The 24,366-nt window shown below is 46.7% G+C and overlaps 1 protein-coding gene and 1 long non-coding RNA gene across 3 annotated transcripts in view; one reads left to right on the forward strand and one right to left on the reverse strand.

Moving 5' to 3' along the window:
* The first annotated feature begins 3,042 nt into the window (after window positions 1–3,042).
* LOC120512501 lies at window positions 3,043–14,439 on the forward strand. The gene is made up of 3 exons (XR_005630033.1): window positions 3,043–3,446; window positions 3,858–4,007; window positions 12,847–14,439. It is a non-coding gene; the product is annotated as an uncharacterized LOC120512501 (long non-coding RNA).
* Window positions 10,380–24,366, reverse strand: part of BEND7 (BEN domain containing 7) — a 48,364-nt gene continuing 34,377 nt past the window's right edge. For both annotated transcript variants that reach the window (XM_039730857.1, XM_039730856.1), the window contains 2 exons: window positions 17,029–17,079; window positions 10,380–12,273 (listed from right to left, as the gene is read on the reverse strand). In XM_039730857.1, coding sequence (XP_039586791.1) covers window positions 12,215–12,273; window positions 17,029–17,079 — 110 coding nt within the window. In that variant the 3' untranslated portion in view covers window positions 10,380–12,214. The remainder of the gene's footprint in view (window positions 12,274–17,028; window positions 17,080–24,366) is intronic.

Here is a 24,366-nt window from a genome sequence, read left to right on the forward strand (position 1 = left end):
TAAATAGTAATGATGCCAGTATTGACCTCTGCTGTGCCTTGCTGTTGGCTCATTTTTGTTTCAAGGAGCAGATGTTCTCTGTCTTTGTTTTCTGTTGCCATTTGGGGACTTTGCCCCTTTAACCTTTGATAAGGTGCTTTAATAATCTCTGATGTGAGATTTTATCAAAAGCCAAAGTAAATCATACCTGCCTGGCAGCTTCTTTTAAACATTCCCATCGTGGTTTACAGCAGCTCAAGAAAGTGCAGTTTCCTCTGTGTTTTTGCAGGCTGTATTTATCCCCTGCACCCAGCTGAGCATCCTCCATGGAGGGAGCACTCACGGCAGGGATCCTGGGGTTCTGCTCCTGGATGATGCTCCAGCACCAGTCCCTTGCCAGCCTCCAGCAGTCAAACAGGGTGATGTTGTCTGTCAGGGATCTGTGGAGTCTGGCTAGACTCGCCTGGACCCCCTTTTCCATCAGTTGCTGAGGTGGGATGGGGAGGGTGGTGTGTACACAGCTTCTGCTGGGGTCTTGGTGCTTGTTCCCTTGCTGTGTGCCCAGAGAGGGGCTCCTGGCTGCTTTGGCACCAGCATTTAAACACCACTGTGCTATAAAGCTGCTCCAACCCTTCCTATGAAGAGGCACCCTCACAACATCTGTCTCTTCCTCATCCCTTTTGCAGCATTTCATACTTTGTTCCTGCACTTGGCCACCCCAAAAGCCACCAGGGAAAGTCCACTTCCCAGTTTCTATTTGTTTTTTTTTTTTTTGCCCAGAACCCTACATGGCTTGTACAAGCAGCCACCATCCCTGGGGTGGGTAGGCTGAGTTGTACCTCAGGTGGAAGCATGCCTGGCTCTGGGAAGCCTTGTGGGCAGTTTGGGAAGGTGGCGTTTTGTGTCTGAGATGTGCCTGTGTGCTCTCCCATGGCCTCTTGCAGCATTCTGCTTCTGCTGAACCCCTCTTGGATTTACACACATCTCTGCAAAACTGCATTGGATTTGTTATTCCCGCCCTGCCTTTGCTCTCTTGGCCTGTCATCCTCACGGTGTCACATGAGGGGGAAACATTTCATCGAGCCCCTTTGTTCTGCTGGTCTGGGGCAGCAGGCACAGCACAGCTGCTCTTTGTTACTGGCCACCACACAGAAAATAAAACAATCACAGGGGCCTTGGTGAGGCAGCAGCCTCTGCCACATTCTCCTCAGTGCCAGTGCCCAGCCTGTGTGGGAACCACCTCCTTCCCCCTCCAGACCTGGAAGTTCACCTGTGCTGGCAACACCTGCACTGGGGACAAGCCTTGTGCCTTATGTTCCTTGTGTCCTTCTCCCTTTGCAGGGCTTCGTGTCCCTCAGCCACATCCCACCACAGCCTGGGCATCCCCAAACATTTCCCCTTCCTTTGGCAGGGTTGTGCCCTGGGCAGAGCTGCTCCTGCAGTGTGGATGGCAGGGGCACAACCCCATCACCACCACCATGGCCTTTGGTCCCAAGCACAGCCAGTGCTTTTCTGTGCCGGGGTTTTCCCAAGGCTGGAGCCTGTAAATAATCCAGGAGTGTCTCCTCCTGCCCAGCTCTGCACTCTGCTCCCTCTCTTTGTTTCAGAGTGAGCTGTGTGGTTCTGCCAGCCAGAGCTGCAGCCACCTGACACAGGCTCCCTTGGGATGAGCCTCCAACACTGACTTCCCAAATTAGTCTGGAGCGATGGGTGCAGCCGAGCTGAGCCAGCAATCCTATTCCAGCTGCTGGCACGTGCCAAAACATCTGCCTGCCTGTGCTGTGCTTGTTGATGGAGCTGTGAGCAGCTCCCAGCATGTCATTTGAGAATATAAATTGAGTTCCTCCGAGCTGGAACCACCTGCTTCAGATAATTTCTCTGGCAAGGAGTCTTCTTTTTCATCATCCAGGATTTTCCTGCTTTCCTCTGCTGCCAGCTCTGTGCAGTAGCTGGGGGGGTTGGTACTGATGGGTGGGGATTTAGGTGAATCCAGAGGGGAAATGTCCTGCTGCCAAAGCACAGCAGAGGACAAATGTGCTGTTTAAACTACAGAATTTTAGAATCCCTGACTGGTTTGAGTTGAAAGGGACCTTTAAACTTAATCGAGTCCAAACCCCTGCCATGGGCAGGGACAGCTTTTGGTATATTGAGTTGCTCAAGGCTAACCTGGCCTTGAACACTTCCAGGGATGGGGCACCCTCAGCTTTTTGAGATGCCAGGCACTTGATCCCACTAAGGCTGGTGGGATGCACAAGCAGGGAAACAAACAGCTCCCTGGGAAAACAGGTGGCTTTTGCAAGGAGCAAAATGACCTCAGCAAACCTGGAAACCAGGGGTGTGGGTGTGAAGGATGCTGCTGCTCCCAGCTTCCCTTTTCTATCCCTAGGGTGACATGCAGCCAGCCCTCCAGGTCTGTCCCTGTCCCTTCTTCTTCTGCCCCAGCAGTATCCATTAGCTGAGTATGTAATTAGGATCCCCTAAACACACCTGAACTCTTGTCTGTTGAAACAAAGCTGAATCCCACCCAGAATTGTGCCAACTAGGCACTTAAAACTTGAGCAAATGGGGAAAAGTGGTTTATATGGGAAACAGGTGTAACATCAGCAAAGTCCTCTCAGAGCTGCAGGTGAGCTGCCCTGCAAGGGACCAGGTGTGCCCAACACCACCTCTCATCTCCTTGGGGATAACCACTGTGCAATGGTGTGTTTTCCCCACTGGAAAAGCAAAAATAAACCAAACCCAAGCCCCTGAGCAGGGCTGGGTGGTTTGATCTCCTTGAGGGGTTGGATGTGAGTGTGTTGCCATAACAGTCTCACAGCAGAGGAGGCTCTGAAACATCTCTCCTGCTTCCAGTCCAAGCTAGCAGGAGGAATGAGGATTGCTGAGCCCACAGGCAGTGGCTCCCCCAAGAAAAAACTCCTGGAAAGCCCCTGATTTACATACACCGAGACATGCAAAGGCTGTTTAAATGGAGTAATGGATCCCTGGAGCTGCTAGGAGGTGAGACCCCTCTGGTGGGACTGGCTGGGATGTGGGGGTGGATGGAGGAGGGTGTCAGGGTTCCTCATATCTCTGTACCCCCAAATGCAGCCCTGCACTCAGCAGATGCACCTGGCAGTAGTGGGAAGTGCTGTAATGTGGTGTTCCACATTCTCCTAAAGGGCTTTCCCCCAGCATTTAAAAGTAAAACCCACAAAATCCCACAGGGAGGGAAACGATCACACATTAATTCTTCCCATTTCTCCATTTCTTTCCCATTCCCTGCATCCCACTGCTCCTCCTCCCCTCCCTGCAGCCAGATTTGAGTGTGTTTTCCCAGGATTTGTGCCCAGCATTGGCATTAAGTAAACTCTCCCCAGCAGCATCTGCCTTTGCAGGACCTCACCCTTGGACAGCGGGATAAAGCTGTGGAAAGGGACAAATGCTTGGAGCGACCTGGGGGTCCCTGGGGAGAGACATCCCTCCAGGTGAGGCATTTCCCTGTGCAAAGCCGGCTGATGGCAGCGCCTGGGGGAGGCAAAGAGCAGCAGACAGCCCCGTGCCGGCTGCTTTGATTTCCACAAAGACAATTAACACCCGCCCGATGCAGCTCCATTCCAGAGAGCAAAGCAGCAGGAAATAGCTGCTCTTCCCAAAGGCAAAGCATTGCCCCAAGCCCCGTCTGCTGCCAGCTTGAGTGATCCCTGTGGAGCCCAAGGAGTCACAGCAGAGCCAAGGCTGAGCTCTGTTTTTAACTCGGTTTTTTATTTAATCCAAGCTGCAGAGCTGCATCTCGCTATGACCAATATCCTTAGCATTATCCATATAGCTAGAGTGTAACTGATGGGTCAGGGAATAATGTGTGCTCCAAAAAATGGAGTTTCTCCACTTTATTTTAGGGCATAAGCTGCTGTGAATGTGGGAGCATGAGGAGTGGAGGCAGGATGGGTGGATTGCAGCAGAGGAACAGGGAGCTGGGGCTGGTCTGCTGCTGCCACTGAAGCTGCCACCAAACATCAGCTCCATGTGCACCTCCTGACACTCAGCAGGTAACACTGGGGCCAAAGAAGTGAACCCTTCCCATTCCTGCCGGTTTGGACAAAATCCATAGGCACTGGAATGTCTCTTGTTCACAGAATCACAGAATGGTTTGGGTTGGAAGGCGCCTTTAGAAGTCATCTGGTTCCAAACCCTCTGCCATGAACAGGAACATCTTCAACTAAATCAGGTTGCTCAGAGCCCCACAAAGCTGACTGTGAATGTTTCCAGGCATGGGGCATGTACCACTTCTCTGGGCAACCTCCTGCAGTGTTTCATCACTTTCATTATAGAAAATATTTCCCTTCTATCAAGTCTGCCATCCCCAAGGTGATTTCTGTGGTGCACAACACAGGTGGTCATGGTGGTCCTGCACTGCTGGTGGTGCCATCTTGCATTGCACTCTCAGCATCCCACCTGGGTGGGACCATTGGCATGACAGAGACAGGCAGGGTTTGATCCAAGGGAATTCCCACTCCCAGGAGGTGCCTGCAGTGCTCATGAGAGTCCAGATATCTCATTGAGTGAGTCACCTGCTCCTAGAAGCAAATACTGTGTGCAGTTTTGGGCACCACAATATGAGAGAGATATTAAACTATTAGAGAGTGTGCTAAGCAAGGCCACGAGGATGGTGAAGGGTCTGGAGGGGGAAGTTGTATGTGTAGGTGCTGAGGTAATTTGGTTTGTTCAGCCTGCAGAAAGTTGAGACTGAGGGGAGGCCTCGTTGTGCTCTTCAACATCCTCATTAGAGGCCGTGGAAGGGCAGGCATTGAACTCTTCTCTGTGGTGACAGTGACAGCACTGGAGGGAATGGCCTGAAATTGTGTAAGGGGAGGTTAGGGTGGATAATACAAAAAGGTTCTTCACCCAGGGGGTGGTTGGGAACTGGAAGAGGCTCCCAGGGCAGTGGTCAGAGCACCAGGCCTGACAAAGTTCAAGAAGTGTTTGGACAATGCTCTCAGACACAGGATGTGACTATTGGGGTGTCCTGTGCAGGGCCAGGAGTTGGGCTTGATAATCCCTGTGGGTCCCTTCCAACTGAGCATATTCTGTGATAATATTTTAGAGGTGATCTTGAACAGGGGACAATATTCCAGTGAGTTATTGACTGAGGAGGCACAGTTTGGGGTAGAAAATTGCTTATAAGTTCAGCCATTTAGGATATCAGCATTAGTTTTGCTTCTAAAACTTCCCAAGTGTGAGCAAGAATCACCTCACCCACCCACACTCACTAAATATTTAGTCATTTTTAACAAGTTAAACAAAGCCCTTTGATTGGATTTATGCTAATGGCTCCTCCGTAGGCATTTCTGATTCATTTACATTTCATTTTAAAATTGCCTGTGTACACTGCTGATTCTCACCAACACGATTAGCAGATAAAAGGAACAAGTAACGGGTCACAGACGCCACAAGATGGCAATAGTTGAAGAGCAATTTGTTTCTGGAGGAAGAGATCTGGGGTTCTGGCTGGGAGGGCAGCGCTGCTGTGCATTAACCTCGCAGAGGGGTCTGTGGCCCACAAGAGCAGAGTGGTTCGTGTGTGGGGTGGGTGGGCTCACCTCCCCCCCTCGCAGGAGGATGGAGAACACGGGAGAGCTGCTCAAGGTCGGCCCAGCAGCGTTCTGCCTCACGGTTTCAAGGACCAAAACTTGCAGCATGAAGCAGGGAGGGTTTGCACGCCCCAGCACGGAGGCTCTGAGCCCTGGCTCTGCGTGCCAAGGTTGGGTTTTGCTGGGTCAGAGCCTCTCAGGGGTGTTGCTGTGCCAGCATCCTGTGTGAATCTGCAGCAGCTGATTTGCCAGGTCAGGAGAAGAGGTCTCAGCCCCACAGCAGCCCTAGATCCAGCATGGAGGTGTTTCAGTGGGTGGGAGTGTCTCTGACTCTGTGATGGGGTAAAGTCTGGGTGAGACAGGCTGCCACCTGATTTCTCTTCAAATGGTGTTGGATCCTGTACAACCTTCAAGCCACAGCAATGGGGTTCAGGCTTCTGTAAGGCTTTTGATATGGTCATTCCCCATCACTTTGGCCTTGAGATGGAGAGGTATGAGTTTGATGGAGAGACTATTAGGTGGATAAGGAGCTGGCTGGATGGTCATGTCCAAAGAGCTCAGTCACATTTCATGCCCACATGGAAACCAGTAAGGAGTGGTGTTCCTTAAAGGCTTGTACCAAAACTAATATTGTCATCAGCAACACAGGCAGTGGTTTCTAGAGCACCCTCAGCAGGTTTGCAGGTGACACCAGGCTGAGTGGTGCTGCTGATGTGCTGGAGGGAGGGGATGTCATCCAGAGGGATTTGCACAGGCTTGAGGAGTGGGTCTGTGTGAACCTCATGAGGTTCAACAAGGCCAAGTGCAAGGTCTGGCATCTGGGTCAGGGCAATCCCCAGGGACACCATCCCACTGGCATTGGTGCTGGGGGCCTGCATGAGGCAGGAATCTCCACTGCTCCAAGGCCTCCCCAAAGGGACTTTAAATGAGGGGTGGGAGATGATGCACCATGCTCTATGAAAGGCAGCAGAGGAGCCATGTGGGAGCCCATTTGTAATGAATGTTAAATGTAAAATCTGTGTTAATGCACTGGTGTTTGGCACTCTGTGCTGCCCAGGAGATGAAGCTGGGAATGTGATGCCCTGATGAGCAGAGGATCTAGGAAGCAGAGGTCTCAGAGCAGTGCTCCATCTCTGGGATGCAGCACATCCATGCCATTCCTTGAGGGCTGGCAGCAGCACCTGGGTGTGCAGGGTGGCCATGGGCTGCTCAGGAGCCTCTGTCTGTGTTTTAGCCCCCAGGGGATGGAGTGAAGGCAGCAGGATCTCCAAGCAGGATGGGACTATGTGGTGTCAGATCACATGTGGTACCCTGGACCAGAGGGACAGAAAGGACAAATCCACGGCGAGTCATCGGCTGTCACTGATGCTGTTCTGTTGTCCAGCCAGACCGTGGTGATTGGGCAGATTTTATGCAGGCAAAGGTTACTTCTAACCCTGAGGCAAACCCCATTCCCTGCAGGGTGTCCAGCCCAGTCTTGGCTCTCCTTACAGCATCAGAGCAGTACATGAAGAGATGCAGAAAGTGGATACCCCATTGGTGCTGCCAGCAGCAGGCCAGGGAGGTGGAGGTCTGTCAGTTTTGAGGATGGAGCCATCAGGAAAGTCAGGAAAACAAAGGGTGGATGATGTCACCATTATCACCAGCCAAAAAGTGAGGCAGGGCCTACCACAGCTGTCAGGAGGCAGGGATGTGGCAGTGGGGAGAGCTGGGCACTGAGGGCCTGTGCAGGAACTCAGGAAAAGGGAAATCAGGAGGGAGCAGAGGTCCAGCTAAGAGCAGAGCAGTTTACACACATCCCCTGTGCCGTGATGAATGGAGACATGAGATACAGTTGGTGAATCCTGAAATCTCTCAGGATTAAATGATTACATTAATCTTTTCTTTCTCTAAGCCGTGGTAATGGCAGTAGCCACATGCTGGTTCCAGTTCAGATCCATCCCTGCTAACTTCCTGGGGACTCCTTGGGGAGCTGGCACAGGGTCACGCTGTCCTGACACACAAATGCCCCCTCATCCTTCTCTAGCTGACACCCCTTTCACCTGGTGATTCCAGGGCAGTGCTGGGCATGGGGCAAAAGTAGAGCAGGGGTCCTGTGGTGTGGCAGCGTTGCTGCCAGTGTGGTTTTTTAAAGTCTCCTTTGCTGAGTGCACATGCAGTCTGTATGCTTTGCTGAACCATCCTGGGGCAGAAAAGATCCTCCAGGCCACCTGAGGGTCAGTGGATGGCAGAACTATGTGGGCTGTGGCTTTTCCATCCACCCCAACCTGTCCAGGCATCACCTGGAAATGACATTTCTCCTGGGTGTGCTGGGGATGGACACGGCCAGGGGACATCTCTGCCCATGGTGATGGTTGCCACTCCAAGGTGGCCCTGTGGCCAGGCTCCAGCAGGAGCCATGGGCCACCATGGTACTCTGACCTGTCTCTTGCTGGGCAGAGGTGGATGAAGCTCCTCACCCCATGCTTGTTGGTAGCTTCAGGGGCAACGGTGGCGTTGTGAACACTTGAACATGAAGTTACTGCCCTTGTTATCAGCTGGGTGTAACAACATATGCATGGAGGGGCTAGAAAAAGCTGATGAAATTATTTAGGTTTTTTTTTTAAACACAGAATTGATGTTTACACACCGAAGCTAAATTATTTATACACATAATGTTACAGGTTTCACATCAGTGGCTTTTATTAGCAGTCAGTGGATGAGAAATCATACCTGACCTACTTGTACAAACTCCTCTCGTGCCTCTCTGTGATGACAGCGTGGCAGGAAGGAGTGAAGGTGCTGAAGGTGCTTACCCCAGCTCAAGCAGTGGGAGAGCCAGTGGGGGGAGAAGAGAGATCTCAGCACCTCCTACAAGGCATTTTGCTGCTTTAGGTTTGGGGGAGAACATGCACAAGGGGGTTATTTTTGAAAAGTCTTGCGAAATGCTAGCAACATCTGTTTCTCTAGGAGGATGTGGACCCATGGGGTTTTTCCTAGGACTATGCCCCCCTCCCTTCCCCAGTGAAGGAGAAATGTGCTTCCCAGTGAGGCCTCAGCAGAGGGCACGATTTTGGGGAGAAGGTTTCTCTGGAGGAGGGGTGGCTGCATCAGGACCACCCATCCCCAAACCACTCTGATGTGACAGAGTGTGTTTCCCCCAAAAGACTCAGCCAGCCGTTTCTAAACCAACATGTCACAGGCACTTGAGATGACTTTCTTCTTCTCTCGCAATTAATGCATTTTTTATAAAGCCCAGGCTTCAGTTTCCTTTCATGTTACCAGGAGGATATCCTTTTTCCTCTTCAGCTTCAGAAGGATTTTTTTTCACCCAAAGTATTAATCTCCAGTGTCCTGTACACAGGACAGAGGGATGCACTGGGCCAGCAAGGTGGCAGGAGCGTGGCTGGACTCAAGTGTGGGTGCTGGCAGTCACTTGCTCCATCCCAAAGCTGTTCCAGCAGCACACAGGAACATTTCTTGCTCATAATTATACCTTAAACTCAATTTAAGGTGCTCCACTTAAGTGTTGCAAGGAACAGTGTATTAACCTGGTCCCTGTTTTTTAAAACACAAGCCAAACAAAGCCACACTTTAACATCCTGGGCTGTATCAGCAGGACCAAGACAGTGATTGTCCCCCCTGAACTTGGCACTGCTAAGGCCACACCTTGAATCCTGGGGACACTTTTGAGTTCCCCACCACAACAAAGACATTGAGGTGCTGGAGCATGTCCAGAGAAGGGAGAACAGAGCTGAGGGGCTCAGCCCCGAGAAAAGGAAACTTAGAGTGGCGTTTCAGTACTTAAAGGGGGCTTGTAGGAAAGACAGAGAGGGACTGTAGGGACAGGACAAGGGGCAGCAGTTTTAAACTAAAAGAGGGTTAGATTTACATTAGCTATTAAGAAAAACAATTTTACAATGAGATTGGTTTACAGTGAGGCTCTGTGACAGACTCCCCCAAGAAGCTGTGGATGCTCCATCCCTGGAGTGTTCAAGACCAGTTTGGAGGGGGTTTGGTCAACCTCATCTTGTACAAGATGCTCCTGCCCATGGCAGGGGTTGGAGCTTTCTAACCCAAACCACTCTTGATCTGTGCCTGAGATGCTCTTTCAGCACCCCCCAGAGGGGAGGGCCTGCACTGGTTCCTGCTGGAGCTTTCAAGGTCCCTTCTACCCTAAACCACTCTGTGATCTGTGCCCGAGATGCTCTTTCAGCACCCCCCAGAGGGGAGGGCCTGCACTGGTTCCTGTCACACCACAGGGATGCAGGATGAGCACCAGGCTTCAGCCGATCTGAGCAGCCTCTGAAATGTGGAGGAAGCTCTCGTTGGGACTTTTTACCAGCAGTGTCTCCATAGCGCTCCTTGTACAAAGCCAAAAAGGTGTGGTGAGCTGCTGCTTCACTTCACTGGCTCCTTGGAATTGACAGACGATTACCAGGAACATGTTTTTGCAGGAAGTATTTTCTAAGGCTAAACATTTGATGAGGGTGTGATAATGAATTACCAAGCATATATCTTTGCAGCTACTCCAACCTGTGAGTATTGGTTTGTCCTTCCTGTGTGTTGTTTCCATAGAAGCAGAGCTTAACCTTTTAAGAGCAGATTATAAAGGCACCTAATTCAATTAAAATTAGACTTCAAGCATATCAGTTTGTAATACTCAAGAGTTATTACACGATTGGATATAGATGTTGTTGTGATTGGCAAGGCCAGTGTGGTTTCTGGCTGAGCCAGCTGGAAAAATAGCATCCTGGTGGGAACTTTCAGGATTTTCCTATGTGTAGTCCACTGGTGGCAAAGTAATTCCTCTAAAATATGGGAATCCAGCATAGAACACAGGAACACACATGCAATTAAAGTTATTTATTGTAGGTTTTCTTTTCTGAACTGACAAAGAGGATTTCCCAGAGATCGGTAACACGACACAATGTTATACACCATTTCACAACTAGTCCCTTGTCGCTTTATTAAGAACATAGTAATTTAAAAATATCTAAATATTTACATATTAATAAAACATATATACAGAAGATTGAGACATTTTTACCTAAATATGGAATGATTTTTTTTCTTCTCTCTAATAAACCCTATAAAAAGATTTCTGAAGAAAGTCTGAACAGTAGTCACAGTAAGTAAACACAAATGCAATCTTCCAAATTTACAAAACGCTGATTTCATTGCTGAAGGGTTACAACACAACGGACTGGTGCCCCCTGCCCAATGCAGGCAACTCCAAGCCATGAAGGAAGGAAAGACTCAAAATTTAAGGTTTGCAGTGCACATTCAATCTATTCCACAGTTTCAGAGAGAACATGGTCATTCCTAAAAGTCCATGGAAGGTGGGCGGGGAACAGCTGGGAGCCTGGTTTCTCAGGTGCCAACAGAACAAACTGTTCATGTTGGCTTCAGTATTATTTGTGGGTATTCTGTGACACCTGAGAAACAGGCATTAGGATTGTTAAAAAAAGAGGTTGAGCGTTTTGAAAACCATCCCACTCTGTAATAGCACTTCTGTTGAGACACTCAAAGGCCAAATAGTTTCCAAAAAATAAAAAAAGTACCTAAGATAAGATACACATGGGAATGGAAACACAATGGCAAAGGCTCTAGCAAGCTCTCCCTCGATTGCAGGACACATGCTCAAACTGCCTGGTGATCAATAGGTGTTGCAGGATAGACCTTCCAGATTTCTTTGTGACATTTTTAAAGTGAATTTAGTGCTGATGAAAGGTGCAGAAATGAAGGTTTGCAGGGAGGGCTGCACACAGTTTTACCTTAGCCCTGACCTGATCATTTCAGTGTCTAAGAGGGTAGTGCAATTTCTTGATCAATTCACTTGTCTTAACTGCTGAGATATCAATATAGTACCAGTTGAAAGGTGACTGGTATTGTTGTCAAGGACAGTGGCTAAAAAATCACAGTGAGGAGACCCTCTTTTTAGAAAACAGAAAATTAATACATTTGAGGTGATTGAGCAAGCTGGGGGCAACAGTGAGGGGAAAATGACCACCTCCAGCAATCTGCACTACAAAGATGCTCAAGAGCCATCCCACTAGGACTACGTAGGAGAAATTGTTTGAGGAATAGCTTCTCCTTGCTATAACTAGGAACTGGGCACTGCTGGGAGAAATCCTGCTTTATTCCCTCCTAAACCCAGAAAGGACTTTTTAATCAGAGCTGTGTGTGACTGGTCATTGGTACCACAGCAGCCAGGAAAGGAAAAGTGGGTCTGCAGAAGCAAAGAGCTTCACCAAGTCAGATGCTCATTGAGCCCCCAGGGTTCATGGTGGAGAAAGATGCCACCCTGGTCCCTGGGGGCAATAAGAGTCACAAGTTCTTTGTGGTTTAAGATGAGACACTGCTGGCAAACATACAAACGTGTGGACAAGTACAATCATGGAGGAGAAACACAGGCAAGAGAATGACCTCAGAGTGGGTACTCCGCTAGTTCAGTAATGCATGGGATGTGGAGGGAAATCATCTTAATTAAGATGAAGAACAATGAAGCAATCTGGTGGTTTCATTACTTGAGGTTACATGGAAAAAACATAGACTTGTAAGAAAAACTGTATGGATGCCCACGTCTTGTAGTACACTGAAGTTCTCGTGCTGAGCTCGCAGGAACATTACTCAAAGGAGAGGATGTTTCTATCGGCTAAGAACACTGATGCAGGATGTGAAATTCAAACTGAAAAATCTGGGTTTGCATCTATCAGATGGTCTGTGGTGTCGAAAAGATTACCTGAAGGGAGAAAGAGGTTGAAGGAATCAGTTAAAAAAATGTAAGAATTTAAGATATCAGTAATTTGAAAAAAAAAACCCCGTATTTTAGAATTATGGAAATAATGTATTTGAGTTTTAATTTTAATTAGTGATGAGGCTGAACTGCTGGTGTGCACACAGGCAGTGCTGCTGAATTCCATTTAGAGTAGAGCTCAATTGGCTAAAGAAAAGCAAATTAAATAGATTTTTCTGAATACAAAATTTGCCAGCCAAGTTTTTCACACAACATACAGTGCAGCCCACTTCAGATGTAAAGCGCTCCATTAGTCTTCAGCACAAACTGCACTGCTATGCTCACACCTTTGAAGTTTAGGTTCTGAAGAAGTGAAAAAAGCACCCCATGAATTTTAAACCTTGAGTACATACTTTTGGGATCTTATTTGGTAAAAACCCCCACCACTCCACAGCAGTCTAAATGCATATAGGAGAAAATATATAAATATATATATACACACACACCTATAAAAGGTGCACTGTGTGATTATATCCCATCTTTTTAAAAGCCCTTTAAGAATGTGCTTTTTCTAAACAGAACAATGAAAAGATGGACAGAAGAATTACAACGAGGGTGCTAAGAACACAGGGCAAAGAGAAGACAGACATCAATCAGCCTGAGAGGCAAATACATCCCAATGAAAAGGGAAGACTCATACAATCATGCATTGAAAGGATAAAGATTTATATTACAATAAAGGATTTATATTTAAGGTTTTGGAAAAGGTTTTTCTTTTTTTTTTCTTCTTTTTTTTCCCCCCAAGTTTCATTTTCTTGATATTGTATTTCAAGAGAAAAGGAGACAACCTATATAGAATTGGATTGTTGCTGTTTTCTTATCATCCGTTTCTTTACCAAGAGATTGCTCTCATCTTTTCACAAAGCTGTATCACCCCTAGACCTGAGGATTGGGATGTTAGTGTTTCAGCTTCCGTTAGGGATATCAAAATCCTTTCTCATCTCGAAATTAACCCCAGTGTGGAGAAACTACACAAACTCCCAGCATGGCTGTGGTCCAAAGCAGGGGTAAAGAGTGCTACCTCATGGTCCTAAACCTGCCTACATCTTTCCAATCCAATTTACAAGGTGAGGATTCAAGAAAAGGGTGTTGCAGCTGGCTTACATTTGTTTTCACATGCAGAATTTACGGGTTGTGCCTTCCTTTTGTTTTTCTTTGAAACCACAAAATCCCAATGCTTTGTGTAAATTGTACACTGAAATAAGATGAGCCTTTTCACAATACCAACTTACACAGAAAGGCTCTAAAAGGTGCCACATCCTCATCCTGATAAAGATCTATCTCACACCCTCCAGGTATCCTGTATCACCAAGAAACTAATCAGCCTTTCCACTGAGCCCACGATAATTACCCCCAGAGCTGTCTGATCTGTCTCAGCTCAGGTCTGGACACAGCCTGCAGCTTTGGTTAGGTGCAAAAGCTGGAACTCTCTGAGACCTGAGCTTTGATAACATTTGTTAGGGACAATTCTTCAAGTATTTTCTTGAGATTTATCTGTCAATGAACCAAAGTTCCCAGCAAGTTTAACTGCCACAGTTCTTCCAATTTACTTTAAACACCCTTCAATCAACAGCCTCTAAAGCCAAGGCCCTCTTACTATAGAGGGTGATTTTAACACAGGAGCATCATTTCTGCTCAGGAGTGCTAAAATATAATTGGGGAAAATGTCTTCCTTAGCTTTATAAGGATGTACTAGCTTCATTATTTTTTACCAGGCTTTTGAGCTCCAAAAGAGGTTTCTGAAAACAAAGCACCCTCTGCTCTCCTCAAATCCCAGGACTTTGCAAGTTTGTGGGCACAGAGGGAGCTGGTTCAGACCTGGCTGTGGGCACTGGCACCAACTAACTGCACTTGGAGCCTGGTCCTGCTGGCACCAAAAGAGAGACACCTCCAGACACAACTGCAGCTGACCTGGCCTTCCCTCTGGAAGCAGCTCTCTTCCCACCAATGATGGAGACAGTTGAGAGCAACCACACCTCTGACTGAGGTGTCCCAGATGAAGTGTCAGCCAGAGGCTATAACCCAAAATCATACAGACTGAGACATTTCAGCACTGATAGTCCACATACACCCAGATCTAGTTCACAATGTCAGTGGTGTCACAGGCAGGACTGACAGAGCTGCAAAGGCAGATTTAAGGCATCTGAGTTTTCCCTTGTTTTTTGGCACCAATGCTTATCACTGATTCTAATAATTCTCCCTGGGTGCTTTTGGTTCACAGTTTGTTCAGTTATGGAAGATGAAGAGAGGAACTGTTCGTGGATAGCTCCCATACTCCCACATCTTTTCTCCTCATCCAGTCTCCTGCAAGATCTCCTCAACCAACCCAGTTCACTCTGGTTTTATTACACCAAAGCACCAGGTTAACCACTGATCACAGAGTTACAGGATCATTTAGGCTGGAAAAGATACTTAAGATCCTGCACTGCTGAGTCTACCAACAACACATATCCTCAAGTGCCACATCTACACATCTTTTCAATACCTTCCAGGACCGTGACTCCACCACTTCCCTGGACAGCCTGTTCTGGTGCTTGACAACACTTTTGGGGAAGAAATTTTTCCAAATACCTGAAGCCATGATTTATCTGATATTAGCTGTCATCTGCAGCCAAGGCCCATCGCATGAGGCTCTGTACAAACACAGTCAGAGAGACTTTTCCCCAAAGATTTTTCAAGCTAAACAGAGAAGACAGCTGAATAAATTGCACGCAGACTCTCTTTAAAGAACCTGTCAAGCACCCTTTTGTAAAACCAGCTGTACTAAAACAGGGAAAGACCCCTGTAAAAATCACATTCCACCTCTTTTGCTACATTCCTTGATACAAAGCAGCTATGTTTTGGCTCTGTCTCATAATTACTGTCATTATAATGTCTGTGTATCGCTTTAAATAATCTGCTTCCAACAACAGTATGAGATTACACAGATCTGTCCTATAAAGAGGCACTGGCACACATATAATAATGGATGTGAGTCAAATTCTTGGCTCACAGCCTATGAGCATCACCTCCCCCCAAGTGCAAACTGCAGCATGGTTTATTTAGGCATCTTTCCACAGGTAGTGTGGAGCAGTACACACCACACACAACCATTTCAGCTCCAAAGCTGCATGCATGGATGCTCAAAGGTGTACAGGAAAGCAGACCACAAGGGTGATCTGCAGTGGAGTGGAAAGGGAGTCGCCTTCTCTACCACAACCATCTCACCGTGTTCATCTCCATCCCTGATGTACAACCCAAGCAGTGACTACAGAAACTGCTCCAAGAAACGTACAGCAAACTGTTAATTCTGCTCCTTGATGTGATTACTGGAGCAATGAAGAGATAACACCACATCGCATTAACAACCTTTATTAGGGTCTTCTCACAGCGGAATTGCTTCCCTCCCTGATAAAAGAAAGCAACAGGATGTTGCTTGGAAGGGACCTTTCAATGCAGAGCTTCCTGCATCTTTCATCACAGCCGTCCCCTGACACGTTATTCAGCGGCTGGCCAGGAAAGCAGGACGGCAGCTCGTGCTCCCAGCCCCCCCTGGGTCCATGCCAGAACCAGACTATAGCTGCTTGTGCTCCCAACTGGAGGCTGCTCCTATTCCTTAGTAACTGCACGTGCTCTGCCAGCGCTCCACGGCTGGCAGCTGCTGCTCCAGCACACAGCAGCGGGGTGTGAAAGCTCCTTCTCCAGCCCTTATGCAAGAGAGATTAGGGAGTTCTGGCACAGGACACAGATGCTGTGATGGTCACCAGTAGTCTCCCGTCCTCCCCACAGCTGTCAGGTAACGTGTGGTGTGCTCAGAAACCCAGTAGCAGCCCTGTCCTGCTCTTCCAGCAATGGCATTGCTGAATCCCAACCACCCTTTGTTAAATGAAGTAACACAAAACCGCACTATAATCAATGACGTTATTCATCTGCCCAAGATCCTCTCTCCTTTGGGGACAAGAAGCAGCATCTCAGTGACAGTACAGACTCTGAAATGCAGGGAAATGACCATCTCCCCAGACTCTGGCCCCACTGGATTTTCAGAGGATGGCAGCTCAGCTCCTATCATCATGGCACCTACTGATGGACCAACTCTTAAGGTGAGGGTGCTTCAAATTTCAGTCTTAGTCTGGTGAGACTGGTGATTTCAGCACCAAATTCAACAGTGTGGAAAAATGTTATTTCCCAGTCTACACAGCTGCACAGCCAAGCTGCTGCATAGCAATTGTCAGGCTTTTAAGGCAGGGTGGCTGCACTTCAAGAATAAGTAAACTAACACTTAACTAGTATGTAAATATGTCTGCAACCCTTCTGTGAGTCCAAGATATTATGGCTAATACCTCCAACAACTCAACAGATGTGACACTACAAGTGATTGTGTCTGTCCCTACCAATAACTCTGTAAAGAGATAAAAAATACTCCCAGAAATATCAGGGATGAGCACGAGTCCATATCTAGCATAAGAAGTGTAACTTACAGGCCTTATTAGCTTAGCTGCTCCCATGGACCTTGAGGTTTTATGAATATGAAATTGAGGGGAAAACTGTAAGATTCTGATGCATTTGTTTTTTAACACAGACCATTCAAAACTTTAGATAGCAGAGTCCTGTGTGCAATTACCCAGATGTACATGGCAAGTCAGGATTATTGAAGAATGCTTCTGTGCCATAAATAAACAAAAATACACATGGAAGACTGATAAAAATTTTAATGCATTTTACCTGTTTGTAGTAGAGAAATGTCCGGCTTCTCATCACAGTCAGTTGCCTCTGCTGATTACAAATATAAACAAGAAATCTCATTACTTTTACTGAATATGGGAATGGGATTAAAAAGCTACAGACTGTGAAGTGATTTTGCATTTTCTATCTACTTTCCTCAGCTGCAAATTCGCAAGTGCTCTGTTAAAAACTCACTGCTTGGAGGAAAAGGTCATATAATAAAAATGCAAACTTGGAAGAGGGAGTTGGGTATTAAGAAGCAATTGTGCCAGTAATGGGATGGAGTAACACTTGTTCTTTTTAAGGTTTCAGGATGTCTGTATGATAACAGGAGTTGTGATCACTTGATAAAGTCCCAAGAAAAGGCCCCAGCGGTCCTTAGAGGAAGAGCTTTGCAGGCTGGAACTCCCCCCACCGACAATCATCCCATGCCTGCAGGGAAAGGAACACTCCCATTCTGCACACAAACTTCCCATGACCACAGGCAAGCTCATTTTGCAGGGGACAGATTTACTAGGGCAGAGTGTCTTCAAAAATGCAGGTGGGTGCCCAGTGTAATTAAAAAAGCACGTGACCACACTGGCAATTAATGTGTATATACACACATGCTTTCAACCCACAGCTTATGCAAGAGCATTTGACTTAATTTGGCCCACGGTGAAGGGAGGCTAAAAGCCTAATTTGTTCATTTTGTGTTTGCCAGAGGCCAAGGGAATGCACAGACATAGCTTGCCTCACTCAGCAGATGTGCAGGGACTTGTTAGGCTGTAGTACCTGGGACATGCATGTGAACCCTGAGTAAATCAAAGGTGTGTAACAGGAAATCCGTGCCTAACCTAAACAAGCCCTATTCAAAATCCTATTACCTTTGTCTTTTGGCACTGCAGCATGATATTTAAGGCCTTTGAAGCACAATGAGATCTTTGAGGGCACTTCAGCAAATGAGGTGTGGTCATACAGGACAAGCCCATTATCACTGAATCACAGAATACTTTGGTTGGAAGGGATCTTAAAGGTCACCCAGTCCAACCCTCCTGAAATTAGCTGGGAGAGAGCTTCAACTAGATCATGCTGCTCAGAGCCCTGACCTTGAATAATTCCAGGGATGGGACATCCAGCATCTCTCTGAGCAGCCTGTGCCAGTATTTCAGCACCCTCATTGTAAAAAATTCTTCCTTACATCTAATCTAAATCAACCATGTTGTAGTTTAAAATGTCCTATGAACTACCTTGTACAAGGTCTGTGTGGTGGATGTGTATCTGCTCACATCCATTCATTGCACAATATCCACAGGGATCAAAACCAAGGCTGCAGATAAATTAAGCAAGTCAGCTCACCTCCCACTCGAGACTAAGCTAACTGTCCTGATCATCTTTATCATGGCTCTGCATACGAGGATGTTCAGTTGTTGCCTTCATGATGATAATGTCTAATCCAGCTCCTAAACTACATGAGTTTTCTAATGTAATCCATCAACCCTTGTCTCCATCCCTGGTCCAAGAGACTGCTGTCTCTTCCACATGCCTGGATGTCAGGTTGGTTTTTAGCTATATACTCTCAGTTCTGCAAAATTAATTGAACCAAAGAAAACATAAATAAACTCTAGTATCAGGCAGCTTTCCTCCCAAAAGGTTTAAATGCAAAGCCCTGATAAATTCATGGCACAGACCTACAAGTGAGTCAGTGCCTGGAATTGAGACCTTTCTCTGCTTTCTGTGAGAATGTGGCACCCTAAGCAGGAACAAATTCAGTGCCTGGTACAGCTCACTGTGAAAACCTTGAATTTTGGAAGGGACAGGGGCTCACTAAGTGGGAAGGGATCACCTAGGCTGCTTTGAATGTGGACCAGACTAACAGTGGTGGAAGGACTGGATGTGCAAGGGAGGAGACAGCATGGTGCAATGAGAAGCCAAAAGTCAGCCAATACACGGATTAAAAATTCATGTCAGTCTGAGGTCAACTTCCAGCAATGCTGTGAAGAACTACCTGCACCAGGTGAGTCTGTGGCACAGCAACTCAGCATACAAGGGACAAAGCTGCATCTGGCCCCTTGGGTAGAAGGGAGCCAAGCTATGAAAATGGGGGAAGCCAGATCTGAGTGCTGGCAGTGGACTGGAGAGCCTTCCCTCTGTGAATATCAGGGGTGGTGCCAATGGGCTGCCCATTGTAGTGACAGCTTTTCTAGAAATCTCTGCAGCAATTTGTGAAGTAGCTCCAGAGATGTGGTCACCTTTCTGCCTAACTGCTCTTCCTACATCAGAGGAAAGCAATAATACAGAAAGAAACAAATGGAAACAAGGAACTTCCAGAAGGTAAGGACTGTAGAGTCCTGTCCTGTCTCCAACTCTACAGAACCTCTACAGAAGTTACCTGGCCATTTTAATCTGGCCAAAGACTGATAAATGAGGTTCAGTTCTCCACCAATTGTTCCAGTCTCATTCCTCATGCCAGCACAAATGTTTATACAGTCACCAAGATCAGATCCAGTTAAAAACTGACAACATGGCCACAGGAATGTCTGTGCCAGCACCAGAAAGGGAGTGGGAGCACAGCAGATGCCCAAAGAGCTACTCACTCTTCCCAGCAGCTGCCAGGATTTGTTTTATGAAACTGGATGTGTAACTGCACCTCCAGGTGAAGTACAACACAGGGGAATGGCAAACACCTCGACCTCCTAACATGGATATAAACCACCAGTCTCTTACATGTCATTCCAAGAAGAAAGGAAGGTTTGCCTTTGACAACCACACCCACAGGCTGCCAGCCAAACCTCACTGTCTTGGGCCAGCTTTCAAGACAAGGCAAGCAGGAAGAGAGCCTACTGTGGGAACTCAGAGCCTCTTCTCTGTCCTTTGCTTAGACAGAGTGCAGTGGCTCTTGCAGAATAATGCTGGTAGTCATTTCCTTAGATTCCCCCCAAATTGTGCAGCTTCTGAGGTACATGTCTGTCTGCTACGTGCACACTTGCTGCTTTCCTGGAAAGAAGCACACACGTGCTCAGGGCTGGGAAGCTGAATACAGCAGTTACTATTTTTATTTTATCTAAAATACTGGCCACAAACACACTGTACCACATGCTGGACTTCATCCTACATCCTTCCTGGCCCTGTGTGTATTGCTAAGAAAAAATCAACCCAATCTCTTGCAGCACATAGATGTTGTGTCAAAAGCAGAAACCAGGGAATCAGAAGGCTGAAGAAAAACAGAAAGAAAAAAACTTCCTGCAAAACAATGGAAGCAGCAGTTTGAACAAGGACATAGGAGAAAAAGCATATTCCCAGAAAAAAAAAAAAAGCATATTTCCAGGAAATTATTTTTTCTTCTTCCCCACTATTTTACACTGCAACAAAGTAACTGTTGTTAATTTTAAACAACAATTCAAGGATGAAGCACCATGGCACACAATTTATTTAAATGAATCTTGCCTCAACATTTTCAGCATGTTTTTCAAAATTGCTGTGTTTTCCTTTAAGGAGTCAGGCAATCCAAATGTTCCAGGTTATGCACAGAGTAATCACTTGGCATGAACAGCTCCTAGCCCATGTACTGTGGCAGGGTTAGAACAGAATCACAGCATATCCTGAGCTGGAAGGGACCCACAAGGATCATCCAACCCCTGGCCCTGCACAGGACAGCCCCAGGAGTCCCACACTGCGGTAATTTACATATTATTGTTATTACATATTACCCCCAGAGCATCAGCTTTCCCATGGACAGCCGCTATGGAATAATGGCTCAGGGGCTCTTCAAAACATAAAAAGGGAGGAAGAACTTACTGTGGGAGATGTGTGAACCCTGACCTGCTGCTTATTAATGGATGGAGAGTTTAGTAATCAAAAGGCTCGAATGCAGTGCCTGCACAGAGGTGACAGGAACAGCCAGTCAGCTCCCTCTGATTTTACCCCTTTTAAGATCTCTGTGATAATGGCTGACTGTCTCCCTCTGTGCTGCCACTGGCAAGGCCACCAGACACCTGCTCGTGTTCTCTTTTGCAGGGTGAAGGGACCACGCTGGGGCAAGCCCAGCACCGTAAATTATGAGGCAATTTGCATTGTAATTCATGCTGCTTTAAGAGAGGAAACCCATGCACATGCACTTCCTTTGATTTCTTTCCTTCCAGGACAACTTTGCACCCCATCCCATCCACCAACACGGTTCAGCTGCTCTTCTGGGAGAAGACAGACCTGGCACCATGAAGCTGTGCTCCACTCTGCTGTTTTGGCATGACATGGGACCAGTAGTCAAGGCTGAAGAATATTATCATACTCTTTAATTTTAATTATAACATCTGTTTGTAACATTAACCTCGCAGTCTCTTCTCCCCTTTGTGACAGCTAACTTGTGAAATTTTGAAAAGACTGAACAGGGCCAATAAAAATTTAATGGCAGCGGCAGCTTTATTCTCAGATCTAACAAATAAAAAAGCCCTACCAAAGTCTCAGATCTCAGGCAATAATCTAAAAGAACTAAAAAAAAGCTGAAGCAAAATAAATAAATTAAAAAACCAGAATATTCCTAGCTATGAAAAATATTGTCATTGATTCAGAACATAAATGAATTTTTATTTGGCTTAGGATAACAACCTTTCAAAATCTACACGGGGGAACTATTTTCTAGAAAGCAGAATTTTTAAGTGTTTTTTTTGATTAGCTTTTGAAATAAGGAGCTTTTTCAGTCCCTAATTCTAGGAGATGAGCCAAATATGGTAAATAAGGTTGAAGCTGAGCAGCATCTATGATCTAGTGATCATAATTTCATTTAATTTGGAAACACTCATGGGAGTGCACCCTATAGAAGGGGCTACAAAAAGCAGATCCACCCCAGTCGTTTGATAGAATTCTCTGAAATTATTACTGTAATTGAAAGATAGAGCAGGATTTATGTTTTCAGACTGAAATAATGTTTCACAGGATAAAGTGGAGAGGGCTGCTCATGAATGCAGTGTCTTACTGTCTGGTTTGAAATGAAAAACTCATCAGAGGACGTACTGAATGGCTTGGGGGAAGGCAAGCAGGATGAAAAGCCTGTCCCTCCTCTCTTAAATACTTCTGCTGTTAAAATTTAGTCCAAAACAGTGCTGACTAAAATGTTGTCTTGTGACCTCGGAAATAAATGTTTCATCTTAAGCTTTCTCCATATAAAGCCTGTACATTACAACAAACCAGGAACTGATGTAGATAAAAATGAGATCAAGCACCAGGGAGACACACTGGGTCAGAAAGTCCTGGGTGAAGTTAGATAACTGGTGGCTCAGATTTGTTCTTTGGGCACCTGAGCCTATCCCCACAAGATCAGCTGGCATGTTCCAGTGAGCAAGTGGAGAAAAGAGAATGACCTGGGAGTATGGACATAGGACACTTGATCAGCTTCTGCTCCTCTGGCCACAGGCAGATGGGAAGAGCTCAAGAGCTCAGCCAGAAGAGTGATGAATCCCACATCTCAGTGGCTGCAAGTCCCATAGTATTAAAATACTTAAAAGCCAAGGTTTACAGCATGAAGTCCTGGAAGAGTGTATCCCTCCATGTTTGCCCTCCCCTCCTGGTTTGGTTTCTGTAAATTACACACATTTTTGGTATGGCTGCACAATAAATAGAGAAATTGTGCATAATTCCAACATCACTAGTTCTGTATCAGGATAAAGCTGCTGAGGGCTGAGAGACTATCATACCAAACACCACAACATCCTTCCCTTGGTCCTACAGACCTCCCCAGGCATCAGCTAACAGCCAATGCTGGACACAAAATACGGAGCAGATGGATCTGTTGCCTGGTCAGCTCTAGATTCCTCACATCAGAAGCTCACAATTGTACCATAAAAGTACCAGCAATCTTATTTCAACAACACGAGGATGTTACTGTAACCAGCTGTCTGCTCCTGCCTCTCTGCTCCCATCTACTGTTTTGCTGTCACAAAGGCCTGGGGAACTTCTTTGTTCAGTGCAAGGTGAGGTTGGGTTAGCTACAGCCACCAGAGGAGATGGCAGGGGCTGGAAAGGTGCAAGTGGTGCTGTTCAGTCACTCCTGACACACTGAAAACAGCATGTCTGCCTCTGGCCACATTAGAGAATCTGGGGCACTTCAGGGATTGGCCAGGTGTTCAGTCACTCCTGACTGAAACACACTGAAAACAGCATGTCTGCCTCTGGCCACATTAGAGAATCTGGGGCACTTCAGGGATTGGCCAGGAAACAGCACCAAAAAAGAGCTTTTCTACCAATCTAGGTATTGTGCAGGGTTTTTTTCAACAAATAAACTCGAGAGGCTGCTAGTACACTGCTGTTCACTATGCATCCACATACAGGTGAACAAGTTACCTTCCCTCTGCAGCACAGACAGGGGAGCCTGGCAATCTGATTCTGGCACACTACTCAGCTTCACTTATTTTCCTTCATAGTCTTGCTAGCTTACATACAATATCCTCTGCTTAGATTCTCCCATCCTGAGCAAGGACCAGAGATGGAGGTGGCCCCATTTGAAAAGCAAAAGCTGAATGTCATTGTCATTTTAATTAATATCCTGCAGAAGCAAGAAGAAAAGCAAATAAAAAAGGATGAAAGAAAATAAAAATCAAAACAAAATCAGGTCAATCCTCTTTCCTGAGGGATCTTCTGCAGACAACCCAAGGATCCCCACATCCTGCACTGCACCCTTCACCTAACTGTAGCCTGACATCCCACTTCCACCCTCCTGTCCTGGGGAGGCCGAAAGGCAGCTTTGGAAGGGGCAGAAAGCAATCCTGTTGTACAACACCAGTAATCTGACACTGCCTTTAACGAGATTATCTTGTATCCCTCTGTCCTCCCTCCCCCAACACACAAGAAACCCTTTTTAAGGCCAGTGCTGGTTTGTTTCTCTACGCTGGGAAGCTTATGCTACCGAATAATCTGCACTTTTGTCCTCCCCCTGCGTTATTTCTGTCTCTGGGTGTTTCTCATTTTCCTGTGTCTTATGCTTTTCCCTCCTGGCATTAATAACATTGTGGAGAATGATTTCAGATGCCAGCCTAAGTGTGTGTTTCAGAGATGCAGCTTTGGACAGAAAAGGTTGGCCCTGTGAGACAGGGAGATGGAGAGGACATTTCCTGCGGTCTTGCTCACCACCAGGGACCACAGGGTGAGCATCCCCTGCAGAGCCATCAGGTTTCCCATCCCATGGATGCTAACAGGGATTAATTAATTAATTAATTGTGGTGATGGGCAGAAGGGAAGAGGGGAAAAGGCAGACAGCTAAATACAGTAACAACAAAGGACTGTGTTGAAGGAGGTGGCACAAGTGAAGTGCCTCAGACAACAGTGTCAGATATGCCCAGGGAGAGACAGGACAGAAATACAACCCTG

This window comes from Passer montanus, unplaced genomic scaffold (assembly GCF_014805655.1).
Source record: "Passer montanus isolate IOZ18808 unplaced genomic scaffold, ASM1480565v1 scaffold74, whole genome shotgun sequence".
Classification (NCBI taxonomy): Eukaryota; Metazoa; Chordata; class Aves; order Passeriformes; family Passeridae; genus Passer; species Passer montanus.